This window comes from Loa loa, assembly GCF_000183805.2.
Source record: "Loa loa unplaced genomic scaffold supercont3.375, whole genome shotgun sequence".
Taxonomy (NCBI): domain Eukaryota; kingdom Metazoa; phylum Nematoda; class Chromadorea; order Rhabditida; family Onchocercidae; genus Loa; species Loa loa.
Genome location: NW_018108555.1, coordinates 7,409 through 23,366, shown reverse-complemented (window position 1 = coordinate 23,366; position 15,958 = coordinate 7,409). Strand labels below are relative to the sequence as shown.

The window sequence follows — 15,958 nt, the reverse complement described above, 5'->3', positions numbered from 1 at the left end:
AAAATCTTGATATTTTCTCTGCAAAAGAAATATCTAGCGTTTAATAATGCAATGAAATCATAATAGTTATTGTAGTGAGTTTGATTTCTTGGAAGCGGAACATGATACTGTATCGGAGTCAACGGAATCATGTTTTAATTGGCTTTCAACGATACGACCACATTCCATAAGTAAAGTTGCCATTGATGTCGAAGAGCAGTATCAGGATGATGAATGTACGGAAATTGCTGGTGATCAGCGCCCATCTTCAGCAGGTTAGCATTTGTAGATATAATTTCTTTTTCATTTTCGTAAACGACATTATTCATGAATTTTTGTAGATATAATTTCTTTTTCATTTTCGTAAACGACATTATTCATGAATTTTCCGGATTACAGCTTCTGATTCACTCGATGTATCAAGTGAAAGGACACCAATTGGGGCAGGAATTCGTAGCGAAACCGCTTCCGAAGAAGAAAGTTGTGAAGAATTAGAAGATGAATTTGCTATTGATGATGAAAAGCTTCGGTAAATACTTTTACAAAATTTCTCCTAAACTATTAAGTTTCCAAAACAAAACCGGAAATAATAGCTGTTATAATATTTGCAGAATGGCAGATATGTCATCGTTAGCAGAATCTATTCGATGTGGCCATTCGGTAGCATCGGTGGAAAATGTACCACCGAAACGACCTCCTCTATTCTTGCAATGTAATCATCATGCTTCAGCTCAAGTGAGTCATACATATGTTTCTATTTTTTTTCCCTGCAATTCTTTATAATATTTATTCTGTTGAATTCAAAATCATTTTTGATATCACTTACTCAGCTAAATATACCAAAAATTCATGTATTTTTGAAATGCGTAATTGAATTGCAAATATTTATTTATTATTAATATTGATCTTTGTTACGGTTGTTCATTACTTAATTTCGAACTTCTACATAAATTAGACCTACATTAATAAGATTAAATAAACCTCCTTATATTATTTGTTTTTATAACTTTGGAACATTTCCTGTTTATTAAGGATGTAACTTGTTTAATTTTACATGAGAATTGATTTATTAATCGATAATCGATTTCATCTTACTGTTAAATAAGAATGGATTATTTAGCATCACCTATAATGAAACTTTGCTTATGCACCATTTGTGTTTTTAAAATTTTCAAGGGTGAGCATCAATGGCTTTCAAGTTTTGCGGATTTGAGTGTGGATGAAAGTGGCGATTTGACAGCGCATGCGACTTTGCTTTTCACTCAACTTTACCGGGTAAAGTCACCTTTCTATAATTCTCTTTAAGGGTGATAAAAGGCATCCTTCATATTTAAATTGTCTTCGTTCCCACTGCGCTTAAAAAAGTTTATGAAAATTGTAGCTACCTTTAGATCAGGGAGTTATTTGAGTCTGTAGTAATAAGCCAACAAAAAGATGTATGTTAAATTGTTTCATGATTCTTTATTTGAATATTGCATATCCTCATCAATGATATCGATTAATACAGAGCTGTAGAATTTGAGATATTAGACTAATATATCGCATATTTTGCTAGGCTTCGAATGATATTCTGGGATATTTTAGGACATGTTGAGGAATTGTTAGGCGGTGAGAAATTGTTAGGTAAGCAGTTGAGGATACTAAAATAAAGTAATTAGAAATATGGCATAGAGCAAATAAACTTTTACTTGAAGTAAAAATTTGCATCCTCTGCAAATATGTTAAATTTTACTGATCGTTGGATTATTTAATTAAAGATATATTAAGAGATATCGGGATAATTTTATTCATTTCCTCATTTTGTCATTAAAATTTGAAGAATTAATTTTGTAAAAACTTAATACCTATGTTTTTTTTTCCTCAAACAAACAGATTGATTTTTCCCTTAAATATAATTTTATAGAAATTTTATAAAATAAATGGTTAAAGCGTCTAATCGGCATTATGATTTCTCGGTATATCACATTACAAAATAGAAATAAGAGGAATATCCTGTCGCTCTCATTTACATGATGTGTTGAGCAAATAAAGCATACAGCAAAATTGCTTGACTTTATCCATTCAAAACGACCAATATCAATTTCATTGTCCATTACTCCGGATGGAATAAGTTAAGTAAATATGAGAGTACTTACTCATTCTCAAATTACCTATATGATATCATTTGCGCTACTGAAAATGAATAAATTATTCAAAAAAATAGATGTTAAATCAAAATTCTATTTTTATTGTGCATATATATACATATATATCCGATAAGATGGATCCGATAATTAAATTGAACATTTATTTTACTTTTATTTTTTAATGTATCAAATTATTTGTAGGAATGTTGTTTGAAATTATCCGGTATATTACGGGATGCATCACAAGTGCTTTCAACATCACATCATGAGATCGCTGCTCAACTTAGTGATGCATTGGATCTTGTTCTTAAAATTTTCGATTGTCCATTTCTGTTCGTTACGGCTCAATTTGTATGTTAATTGATTTGAACAACTTTTTATTCAAAAATTAAATATCGATGAAAATAGTTGATAATAAGGAAATGAATATTTTGAGCTAAAATTTGAATTAATTAATGCTAGTTTGGAAGTAGTCGATTTTATAAACTAGTAATTAATCAAATAATTTCAATATTAAAGGTAAAAGTAGTTTGTTTAATTATTTTCATTCATTAATCTTTATTGCTTCATATCCCAAGCAAAACTAATTATTTGTACTGTTAACATTATTTGATTTTGCTGATTTTTTGCTAATATTTTAGGAATCATTGAAGCAATGTTAACTTATCTTAAACTGGTAGGAAATAAAATTTGATTCATAATAACTTCAAATTAATTTTAAATTTAATTATATTTAGAAACAATTGAAAAATGAAATGATGGTATATGAGGGTATTTTTTCAACTCTTACCAAACGCTAAAACTTATATCTAACAGTTTATTAATTTGTTTCAATAAATTGATGAATGAATCAATTGTTAAAATTATCATACTATTCGAAATGTATTTGATCTAAAACAGTTGGTCCCTAACTTTATCGTTATCCTTTGTTTAATAGTAATACTAAGGATAAGGAATTAATCATTACCTATCAAATTCTCTACATATACTTGAAACCATATGTAAAAAGCAATCTGTTGATGATTTAATACTTAAACGAATATAAGGAGAAGAAAGAGGAGAAAGAGAGAGGGAGAAAGAGAGAAAGACTAAGCTACTTATTAATCAAAAATGAAATTTGAATCTAGACATCTCTCATCTTGCATTTTAGCACTACATCTAAAGCATGCATGCACACTTCAATTGCGCAAACATCAAATACTTTTTTTGATGATTATGAAGAGCTTACCACGATTATGTTACCAACTATTATCACATTCCATATTGCTATAACATTACCAAGATATATAAAGAAATAAACAATTTTTTTTTTATTTTATTTTTAAAAGGATAAAATTTTCTCACATATTATAAAAATAATACAAATTTACATTTTAAAAATATTTCGAAAAGTTTTGAAAGAAGTGAAAAAGAAAAAGTCAAATAAATGAAACTAAAATTTTTAAATTTAATTTAAAATTGAAAATTTTGATAACTTGATGAGAAATTTTTATAAACAACGGTAGTTTTTTTTTTCTTTTTTTTTTTTAAATTGTTATTTAATAAAGGATTGGAACAAATAATTGTTAGAAATTCGATGATAATACTTTTGCATGTTAATCAAGCAAGATATTATGTAAAAGAAAAAAAAAATGTATTAAACTTTAAGTAAATAATTTTACGAAAAGGGTACTGTATTTGCGGTAGTAAATTTCTAGAAACATTCTAATCCAAGTAGTAGCTTTTTATCTGGAATAAATGATCATCAGAAAAGAGCATTCCGGAAAGACATTTATGTGTTAAAATTGATTCTTTGTCAGGATGAAATGGAATTCATATTTCGAAATATTTAATTCGTTCCTTTTTCTTTTTTTTTATGAAAAATTAAGCTAAAATTTTAAAGTACAAAAATAAATAAATAAAAATTACTACTAAATTTTTCTAGAAATAGCTGCTACTAATTACTACTACTACTACTACTACTGCTACTACTACTACTACTACTACTGATACTATTACCATAGTCATAGTTATAACGATGGTAATAATTTCATCATCCTACTGTAATCATTTTAATTTATTTATCACTTTACCTTTTTCATTTTTTCTTTTTTTAATATTTGATATTTTTGCAGTTACATAGCACTGAAATGTTATCACAGCAAAAATGTTTGCTATTGGAATTACATGAACATTACGAAACATTTGTGGAACGTAAAGAGCAATGTATTCGAGTAAGTATTTAATGTTTTATTTTTATTTATAAAAATAAAATAAAATTAGCCAAGAAAATAGTGAAGTTAAAATGATGAAAGAGAGAGAGAGAGAGAGAGAAGAGGATAATGAAAAAAATGGTGACTTATTTAAAAAAAAAAAAAAGCTTATTATCTTTTTCCTTCCTTTTTTTCGCTTTTTTCTTTTTTTTTTGTTACTCCATATGTCTCAATTTGATCAATAATTCATTTATTTATTTGTCTGTTTTAAAATTTAGTTATTAAAAACCTTCAAAAATTAAGCCTATTTAATTATTCTCAAATATTACGTGATTTTTTTCTTTTCTTTTTTTTCTTTCCATTTATTTTTGTTTTGAATTGCTAAAACTTTACTTATATTATTACAAACCAATTGGAGAATTCTATAATTTTTAATTCATATTAATTAAATCAACTAATTAAGTGTATAGTCAGTTTGAAAATTTTCAATCAAAAGTTGGTAAATTTGATAGGATTTAAAAAAAAGAAATATAACATTTTATGTATTCTGAAAAGCTAAGATGAAAAAAAAACAAGATTTATTAACAAAAAAGAAGTCATCCAAATTGTCGAATTTTTTTTTCGATAAATTCGTAATATAGCAAAAGTATAGTTAGAATTGTGCTTATGAAATTATATCTTAAGATTTCTGGTTATTTTTTATTTGACAATTCAAAAGATGAAAAAATGAACCACAATACAAAGTTTTTGCAATGAATCATTACTTATTAATATTTGGATGAGTTAAGAGATTATTAAATTATTCATTTAAAATTTAAAAATAAGGGAAAGCAAGAGAAAAGAGAACGTTTAATAAAAAAGAAAAAAAAACCATTTAATTTGTCATCGATTTTATTGTCATCTTTCCAGTATCACTTAAATTTCCTGATTACGGATTTGCATGTAGCATACATTTATTGCTTTACGGTTAATACCGGATATTTTCTTCTCTCATTCCTTCCGTTCTGTCTCTTGGTTCCTTTTTATATATTAAGAATGAAATTGAACGGAAACAATCCATAACATTTTGTAGGACGGAAAGCAATTATCAATTCTTTTCATGGAATAAAGCAATTATCCTAATCGATTGGTTTCCTTGAGCTACCAAATATCACGAATTAATGCACCGTTACTAGGCCCTCTTAGTAGAATTATTAGGCCTGGTGATGATGTCAGTGTAAAAGTTAGGAATAAAAAGTATGCACCTAATTGTATCAGATTATATTATAAAAAAGAAAAAAAAATTATTGAAATTATAACGCAAATGAGTTGGTTAGGTAAGACCAGGTAAGCTGGTATGGATAGCTAGTTTGTTATTAGTCTCTTGTTGATAGCTTAAATCAAATGATTATTTGATAAAATTTGAAAAAAAAACGGAAGGATTAGAAATTGTCGCTAATATTTTTAAAAAAAAGATGGTGACAACATTCGATTAATAATGTCCCAACGAAATGAAATTTACAAAGCCAATAAATTAATACAAATTTAGGTTTATTTAGGTTAGAATTATCATCACTACTATCCTTCACCTATAGTTAACACATCATCTCTCTTATTTGATAATATAATTGCTTACTACCGGATATAATAAGCTTATCCAACAACATACAATTAATATATTCGACAATATATAATTGATTACCATTAATTTTTGCGCTACTAAATAACCGTTAATGATTCATGTAGTGTAAGTGATAATAGTTTTTATATCAATAATCTGGAAAACAGAAAAAAGAAACAATGTAAAGTTAAATCAACTATATTTAGGATATTTTTCAAAAAAAAAAATTTGCATCATATTGATAAATTTCAGGCTTTAAATGCGATAAAGGCAACAATGAAATTGGCCTTAATTGGTGGTCCATCATTATCAGCGGTTTCTTCAAATCAGGTTTCTATTCTTCGAATTTCACTCTCATCCTGAAATTTTTCTTTCTCTCTTCTTTCCTCTTTTTTTTTCATGATATTATTAAGATAGTGAAATTTACATTTCAGTACCTAGAATTATGTCGATCAGTGCACAAATTATTCTTCCAGTTACTTCAAATCACGGATAAATTTGATGAAATGGTGAAAAGTGTAGTAAATGGTTCCAATGTTCAGGTACTATATTTAATTTATTTAGCCTTTTTCTATTAAAATTTCACCATTTTTTTGGGTTAATATTTGATTTAAGCATCCATTTGTTTTTGATTTTTTTGCGAAAAGTAATCCTTACTGGCACGAGATTTGTTTCTGTCTTTTTTCTTTTTTTTTTTTGGAATGAATGAAAGCAAATTATTATCCCTTATTTGTGAAATTTTTCATAATTACTTAGTATATTCATTAGATTTGATATAAGAAAACTCGAATGAATAATATCTTTTATCTAATTTGGACACATTACATTAATAACACAAATACTTGAAATTATCCATAACTTTTGGTTATATAATGATATTTGAATTTTTTATCAGTAGATAATATTGGAATAGTTTTTAAGTATTAGTCGATGTTTTTTTTTTTTCAGAATTTTAAATGTTCTGTTTTTTTTTAACGTTTTCCTTTTTCTTCATTTAAAAAAAAAAAAAGAAATGAAGAAAAAACTGTGAACAAAACGGCAATGAATTTATTTGTAAAATATGTTTGGTTACAGTAAGTATTTCCTAATCAATATATCCGTATATGTATATGATAATTATTATCATGAGAATAATGAGTAAAATTAAATTATTACTTCTTAGGTGATAAGCGTTTATATTAAGCCAGTAGGGAGATTTTTAAGTTAATTTTGACGCATTTTTAGGGTAAATTTTTTTTTTCAAGAAATTATTGGATAGAATTCTCGTCGAATTCGAGGAAATTATCTTTAATGATGGGAGATTTTAATCGTTTCATTTTCATACTTTCATCTCTTTTTTTATTTCATCCTTTTTCTTTTTTTTCTTTTTTTTAAATTATTATAAATTTGATTGTTGCGGTAGTATTTTGATGTCTTTCTTGATTTGCATACTTTTTTTTCCTCTGTTAAATTTTATTTTTTTTTTTGAGTTTATGATTAGATGATGTTTTTGGACTATAGACTGATAATTTTATCCTGAAACTTTTGCATGGAGATAGATGTTTGATGATAAAATAGAGACGATGATGAGGAAAATGAAAGTGAATGTTTTGCAAAGATATACAATGATACTGTATATATACATATATAACTATCGATATGCAAAAATCAAACAATATGGAATAGTGAAATACTTAGAGAATATTGAAGTACTATAAATTTTTGTAATGTACGTAAAAATTTATCTTCACTGATTACGAAAAATTTCCTAATTTTTTTCTAATATAATTTTCACCTGAAATATTTTTTTCCGGAATTTTCGGAAGACAATTATCGGCAAAGGATTTTTTTCTTTTCAAGTAGATATTTTTTCCGGAATTTTCGAGAAAGAATTATCGGTAAAGAATTGTTTTTTTTTCCTAAGTAAATAGCAATACGACATTTTATACGATAATTGATAACATTACAACATTTGCGACATTAATATATTTCTCCATATATATATATATTTATATAGAAGTTATTCTTTGGAATTTACAATAGAAAGAGAAAAAATACAAGCATAATAGCATCATTTTTAATCTATTTATTATCTAACAAGATTTATTCATACTTTGTATAGCATTTAAGATATTTAAGATTGCAAAATATGTTTGTTAGATAAATAAACCTGATATGTATGAAGTAATACCTTATGAAAATGTAACAATATTTGAAATAAAATTCTATTAATTTAGCACTTATTTTGTATACTGGAAAATAATTAATGCAAATTTCCATTGTTTTTATTTGATAAACAAAGTAAGATTATGCCATCTTAGTGAATGAGTAAATATTTTAATTATTATCTCACTTTATCTTTCCATATCATTTGATCGAATTTATCTATTAATTCATTTTCGATTTTTTTCTTTTTTTTGATTTATCAAATATCTTTTTTAAAAATAGAGTAATTGATAAGATCTGATTTATAAAATTTCTTTTCAAATGGTCTTTTTTTTTCTCAACATATGACCCGCTTTCTTTTTTTTTTTTGTAGTTATGATTATCTTTGTTGTTATTATTTTTTGTTATGGATTGATATTTGATTGATAAAAGAATCATTCGATCATGATAACTTCCTCCTTGTAATCTGTTACTTAGTACTGATTGATATCTTGTAGTTAGTTGTAGTAATAGTAATAATAATAATAGCAATATTAATTTACTATCATTATCCATAACTTTGTTATTAATTATCATCCATATATCTTGAATAAATTAATTAACATATTAACATCGTAATTACTTTTCCTTTCTTCTGCTTCACCCTTTTTCTTCCTTTATTTTTATCAAAAATTGGAACATTAAAACTTATTGGTTTGAAATGTATGAATCAGATGGAAGCTTATATATATGCTTATATGTGAAAACGTTGTTTGTCAATCTGAAATTAAATTAAAATTAAATTCTGAAAATAAATATAAATATGATTATATGAAATGATAAGTGGTACAAGTACCATTATATATATGGTAAAAACAAAGAAATGAAATTTATTGATTATATCAAGTTTATCAATGATATAATCACGATTACAATGCTAGCATATTCTGATTTAAAACATAAAATATTGAGAAATTATTCATGATATATTTGGGAGGAAGAATTTAACAATAATATAGGGAAAAAAATTCTTTCTTTTTTTTTTTTACGACAAGAAATATAAGTCGAATAATAACGAACTCACATAATGGACTTTTTGAAATTTTCATAATATAAATAAGGATAAATTATTAATTGAAAATTTGTAATTACTGAAATCGGGATGGCAAATCCGGTTACATGAGATTGCGAAATAAACGTTTTATGATCAAATTCCGGGAAATATGATTGATTTAAAAGAATGCTAACAAATAATTGAAATATGTATAAATTATTAATGTTTTAATAATTTTCATTTTAGAATGCTAATATATCAGCTGAAGTCTTATGCTTGCATAAATGTCTATTAGCAAGTATTCCGAATTCGGTACATGGTATGGAAAATGGTATATCAAATGTAACACTTGAATCAAATACCGATGCATTATTGATGTTAATGCAAAAGAAACAGTACAAAAATGCTTTACATATGCTAAGACAACTCAGGTAATAATTTTTTTTTATCATAGCTATTTTTATGTTCCTTAAATTAAAACCAATACTTCAAGAGTTATTGATCAAACATTATACAAAAGTATTTAGTATTTTAAAAATAGGTTGTCGATTGATTTTTCTTTTCTGTTTTTTTTTTTCTTTGTTTGTTTTTTCACAAGAACATCGATGGAATTTCAATGGAAATATTGTTAACTCAAAAATTGATCATCACTTTTCTTCAACTTTTCATAATAATATGATATCTATATATATGCTATCTAATCTATGATAATACAATATCAAACAAAGATTATTCAAAAAAAAAAAAAAAAAATTTAATAGTGAAATTTAAGCGATGACCTTATTTGCTACAGATATAAATGATTTTCTAATTTCAATTATGCAAATTTTACTTTGACTTTATGATTTATTAGTCCGTATTAAGGAGATAACATTCGAAATATCCTGATTTCATTTTATCATTGAATGAAGGAAATGAAATATCATATGATTATTTTGTTCTTTTTTGTTTCTAATTTCAATTATGCAAATTTTACTTTTACTTTATAATTTATAAATCATGATGAAATATCATGTGAATCTTTTCATGAGATTTACATATTGAAAAATTGATCCATCGGAGAGGAAACATTTCTATATCTCTTATCTAATTATCCTTTTTTTTTTTTTATTTCTACATCTCCCTTTATTTATTTGTTTATTTTTTTCTTTTGAATTATTTATTTAAACTTTACTATTACTATAAATAAATCGTACAATTTGAATGTTTTTTTTTTCGACAAAAAGGACGCATTTATTTTGTTATAGTATAGTAAGATATTTTCTTTTTTTATTTATGATAAAAATCTTTATAACCTTAAACTTTCCCCTATAAACTATCTTCAAACAGATGTTATATATATGTATCTTATAGGAAAATGATTGAGTGAAAATGTCAAAATAATTTTTTCTTTTTTTTTTTCAATCATTCATAGCCATCATGGAGCCAATCTATTTGATCGTTTGTTGATTGACTAACTATTTCTAAGATCCTTTCTTTTAACATCTTCTTTTATCTTATTAATTCATTCCATATATATATGTATACTTTTTTCTATGATTTTTATTACATTTATTTTATGTATTAGATTAGGGATTTTATAATTTTATTTAATTTTTATAAAATTTAAAAAAGAAAAATACAGCAAAAAAAGAGGAAAATTTAGAATAGAAATTATGTCTGTTTTTGTTTTTACTTTTGTTTTTTTTTTCGAGATTTCATAACGAATATTTTTGCTTTATTATTGAAATTTGCAAAATTCAAAGTTAAGTTAATATTGAGTACACTATAATTATTTGTTGAAAATTGTAAAGTTACATTTTTTTTTTTTAGTTATCTATTTCAATATTCCTTCTGAAATATTCTGTGGGATATGCGAGAATTTCTTAATACATACAGTACCGGGAAAGATGTTATAACCTAAATCAATAATGAGAGTAACTTAATAAAGCTCTGAGTAAAAGGATTTAAACATCGGTATGTTCATGCATTTTAGAATTTCCAAAAATACCACCACTCACTCTAAATGTTTTTTTTTCGTTTTACCTTATTTTATTTTTTTTAAATAATTTTATTGAAATTTAAATTTTCGAATAGTAATTTTTTAAAATTGATAGCATTTTGTTGTGTGTAAAAATTCAGTTTTCTAATAAAACAAAGGTAAAATTTTGAAATAAGTTAAGAAGTGATATAATTTAAAAAGAAAAAAAAAAGCATCTTATGATTGATTATTAATAGTAGTAGTAGTAGTAGTAGTCTTAGTAGTAGTAGTAGAAGTAGTAGTAGTAGTAGTAGTATACAGTAAGAAGATTGAGATGAGAACATCTAGTATTGTTGCATGGTAATTTACATCATAAATAGATCGGAAAAAAGATGATGAAAAGAAGGTGAAAGGTAAGATAAAGATCTAGCATATGGCGCATCATCATCAGTAAGATTACATCGATCATCTCACGACTTAATTAATTTGTACATAAAATCAATCCAATCTTATCTATTATTAGCAACAGATGTTTTTATTGTCATATTTCAAGATTTGAAAAAATTTCATCATATTTCATAATTTTATTTAAAAATTATTTCTTATTATCATGAAATATTGCTATATATTAGTCTAATAAATCATCCACATCTAAGGTCATCCATAATTGCGAAGATTATAGATGACAAGTGAGCGCGAATAATCTTTGTTTGCTTTTGTGTCCTTGACTATCATGATTACGGTGGTATGGTGATATTGATGATGATTTTTTCAAAAATTGAATTACAATAAATTGATTATTTCTATGCCATATATTATTATATTATATATGGAAAAAATTAAAATTTTCAAAATTTTAATTCATAAAAATGACTTTCATTAAATAAGATTATCCAATTAAAATGATAAGAAATAATTGACTATCGCTAAAAAAAAAAGAAAAAAGATTATTAATCAAGATGATAAGAAATAATTAATAAAAAGTTTAAAATGATACTATTTAAATTATTAGTGAGTTTTATTATTGAATTGTAACATTAAGTATTCATTGGTTGTATTATTTTATTTTAATTTTGATATTTCTAATACGAAAAAAAATGAGAAAAATTTTAAACAAAATTTCAAAATTTTATTTTAACTCTTTTTTTTTTAAAAAAAAAAGAAAGACATAATGTAATCCCTAAATTTTCCTTTCATTTTCTTTTTTTTTTTTCTCTGTAAAATTATAAAACCACAATTATGTTCTTTTGTTTATTGAAATAATGTTAAGTTTTGAATCAATATTTATCATCAATGAAACAACTGACTTCAGATGAAAAATATTGCGATAAATTTGAAGAAAAATATATTAAGTAAGAGTTGTTTGAGTTATAAATTTGTTCGAACAAAAATGAATGATAAATATCTCACTTTATTACAAACTGTTAATTTAGAAAGCAGATAAATGAAAAATTTATTAAAGAAAAATTCTTTTGTTAAGAAAAAAAAAGGGGAAGTTCTTGCAATTATCCTTTTTAAATTAATTTTTAAATTGCATTCGATATCGTAACAATTTAATATTTTGCATTCCTTTTATATAAAATTTACTAATAATATTAAGAACTGAGAATAAAAATGGAATAGGAATATTTGAATAAAAAGAAAGCTCAAAATATTCTTTTTGATCACATTTTTTTTTTTTGATTTAAAAAATTTTTTAGTATGATGTAAAGGAGGGAGAAAGAGAAAGCGAAAGAGATTTAATTAAAAATAAAAACTGCATTTAGTTCTATTTTTAATTTAAATTAAAGAAAAAATCATCAAAAAAAAAGTGGAGAAGAAGATGATGACAGTAAAATATATTTTACTTGTTTCATTTATTAAAACAAATTCTTTTTTTTTTCTACTTCTTAGCTTTTGTGATTTCTTTTTTTTTTTTTTGCATCTTCTGAAATAGTTTCGGGAAAAGCAATGAAATGCAATAAGCGAAAACATTGAATGATATATGAAGTGCTTTAAACATTTTTCTTTTTTTTCTTTTTAAAGTGTTTTTTGTTCCTTTTAAATATTCATCTATTCATTAACGTCTTTTTTTTCTTTGTTGTTTAAATATATCAAAAGAATGTTTAAAATTTTTTTGTTTTTCTTTTTTTTTGAAGAAAAAAGTACCAACCACATCGAAAAATTTTTTTTTTCCTTTAAATTGAATATTTTATTTTAAAGAAAAAAAAATTCCCTCTGTTTTTCCTTTTGTTTTGTCTAAATTATTAATTTAATTCAATTGTATTTTTTGATAAAAATTAAACAGAGAGAAAAAAAAGAGGAAAAATAGGAATAGATAAAATGTTAAGGTAAAATAGAATGCGGAAAATGTTTACTTGTCACAATTATATGTCACTGCTTCATGAATTTTTTTCTCTTTTTTTTTTTGCTCTTAATTCTAAGTTAATTGTTACTTTCTATACTTCCATTTTCTTTTTGTTCTTTTTAGATTTTACTATCTTTCAACGATTCAATTACTATTATCCTTAATTACTCTCATTTGAATTATCATATTTAGAATGATAGATTAGCAACCGATACTGATATCTTAGCTGTTTTTTGTATGTATCTGTTTTCGAAACATTTCCGAATTCAAAATCATTCTTTCGGAAAACTTTTTGGCCGTTTCTGAATCATTTTTTCGCAGGATTTTTTCAGACATTTCCGAATTAGTGTTTCGGGACCTTTTCGAAGAAAGGGATAGATTAGATTAGATATAATTTCTATGAATTATTTGGAAATTAATTAGATATATATTTTTTTCTACCTTATTATATCCAGTTGTTAACTATCAGGTATTATTTAACATTTATGAAATTACATCACCCTAATTAAACTATTTTTAAATAGAGAATTATTTATTCGAAGATATTAAATAGAAGATTTTATTTCAATCAAATTTATTTCCTTTTTTATTCAATCGTAAGTTAATTGATAACAGTCATTTTAAAATCTTTTTAATACTTTATGTATGTAATAAAAAAAATTTTTTTTTCAAATTCTAACAGATAAATGGAAGATCTTAAGGAAATTCTCTTTTTAAATTTGAAAAATTTCTTTCTCCTCTTTCTCTTTCCACGATTGAAGATTTTTAGGCAAAAAAAAAGAGGAAAACAAACAAAGTAAAATTTACTTTATTAAAAAAATATGTTTTAATTTATTTTTTTTAAAAGGTTTTTTGCTTTCCATTTTCACTTATTTAATTATGAAACATTTTCTTGGATAGCCTTTAAGCATTAATTTTAGCTTATGAAATGATAAAAAGTTATTGGTTTAGCCTTAGTATGATTTATTGATTTGATAATTCATAGATTACAAGAAAAAAAAACCTGCTGGAAGCAATAAATTTTTTTTTAATAAATATGATAAAAAAGATATGAAAATGGGAAAGGAAATTTAATGGTTGGAAAAGTTTTTTTTTTTTTTAAAGCATAAAATGCTAAACTGATAAAAGGAATGATTATAAGTTAAAAAAAAAAGAAAAAAAGAAAAGTGGGATAAGAATGAGCATGAAAATAAAAATTTTGTTTTTGTTGAATTGTTAAAAGCTATCGTTTTTGTCATAATGATTTAAATGTAAATGATTAATGATACGAAATTTATATTCTTCTCTTTTCCTTTATCATTTATCTATTATTATCATCATCAATGCTTGAAAGCTTAACATTTATTAGCCAAATCTTTCAAGCTTATATTCACAACATGAAAATGATGCTTTTTAATGTGTAATTTTATTGAAAAATGCTATTTGCGTCATTCATTTTAAGTCTAATTTATGACTTTGTTTTGCTTCTTCTATCATATTTTTCCTTTTCTTTTTTCCCCTCCCTTTTTTTTCCCTCCTAGCTTTGATATCAAAATATATGTGAAGAGGAACATTAGGTTTTTAAAATTAAAAATCTCAAATTTCGAAAATTATTTGTCAAAGTTTATTGCAATAATTTAATCGTCCTTTATAAATTACAACAATAAAAATTGGATAAATTATTTTAAACTTTAAAAAAAAAGCTTTTTGAATTGTTGTTTAAATTTATGTTTCCATGTTTTCGTTTTTAAATATTTTATTATTTTTTTTTTAAATTTATGTTTTTTTGAATAAATACATGAAATTTAGTGGTATTAATGATAGTGTATGAGTGTTAAATTTAAATTTAATGAAATTAATGAACTTTATCAATTATAATTTTACAGGCAACAATTTGGTGCAGAATATGGTTGTTGTGATCAAGTAGATGTTGAAGTATTACTGTTAGTATATTGTCGCAATCATCATCAAACGTCTTGTTGGGCTATCCTAGGAAGTGACAAAGCGTTAACACTTAGCTGTAACCAATTACGACAGAGTAATATGCAGATGGCAACTATTATTCGTGCAATAGCACCTGAAGCACTCATTTTACGATCATCTCGTGTTTCTAGTGCATCTGAATCATACAGATCATAATTGTATATTATTGTTAATTTTAAATTTTTTTTTTCTTTAATCCCATATATTTTGCATATCAAATGATTTTATTTCATTTCCATATAATGTATATTTGTAAATGGATAAAATGATATGAAAATGGTAATGGTAATATTTGTTTGTTTTTTTTTTTTTTGTAATCCAAAATTTTTGACATAAATATTCGATTAATTTCATCAAAGGATTACTGTATGTTATGGTTACTATTCAGGAATTCTATTTTCATTTGAATGATTAATGAGATCTGTATCATATAAAGATTGTGTAAATAATTTACATGTATATTTTTCTTATTACTAAGTTTTTTTCCCCCTCTTTTGTACTTTATTATGAATTTAATATTTTATCATAAGAAATTTCAATTCGAAATGTAAATTAGCATAATTAATTATGATAAGTGCAATTTTTACTTGAAATGTTTTATTCTCCGATGAAAA

At 24.2% G+C, this 15,958-nt stretch overlaps 2 protein-coding genes across 2 annotated transcripts in view; both read left to right on the top strand.

Annotated features, from left to right (window-relative positions):
• LOAG_18577 (SAX-2 protein) overlaps positions 1-2,465 on the top strand; it is a gene marked incomplete at its 3' end in the record, with an annotated part of 27,746 nt that extends 25,281 nt beyond the window's left edge. The window contains exons 47-51 of the mRNA XM_020451239.1: positions 76-254; positions 379-508; positions 591-714; positions 1,156-1,254; positions 2,307-2,465. Coding sequence (XP_020304996.1) covers positions 76-254; positions 379-508; positions 591-714; positions 1,156-1,254; positions 2,307-2,465 — 691 coding nt within the window. The remainder of the gene's footprint in view (positions 1-75; positions 255-378; positions 509-590; positions 715-1,155; positions 1,255-2,306) is intronic.
• Positions 2,466-4,234: 1,769 nt separating this feature from the next.
• LOAG_06508 (hypothetical protein) lies at positions 4,235-15,500 on the top strand (the record flags this gene model as incomplete). The annotated part of the gene is made up of 5 exons (XM_020447158.1): positions 4,235-4,318; positions 6,150-6,227; positions 6,332-6,439; positions 9,322-9,506; positions 15,248-15,500. 5 exons carry the CDS (start codon positions 4,235-4,237, stop codon positions 15,498-15,500), a joined length of 708 nt encoding a protein of 235 aa, XP_020302582.1.
• Positions 15,501-15,958: the final 458 nt, after the last annotated feature.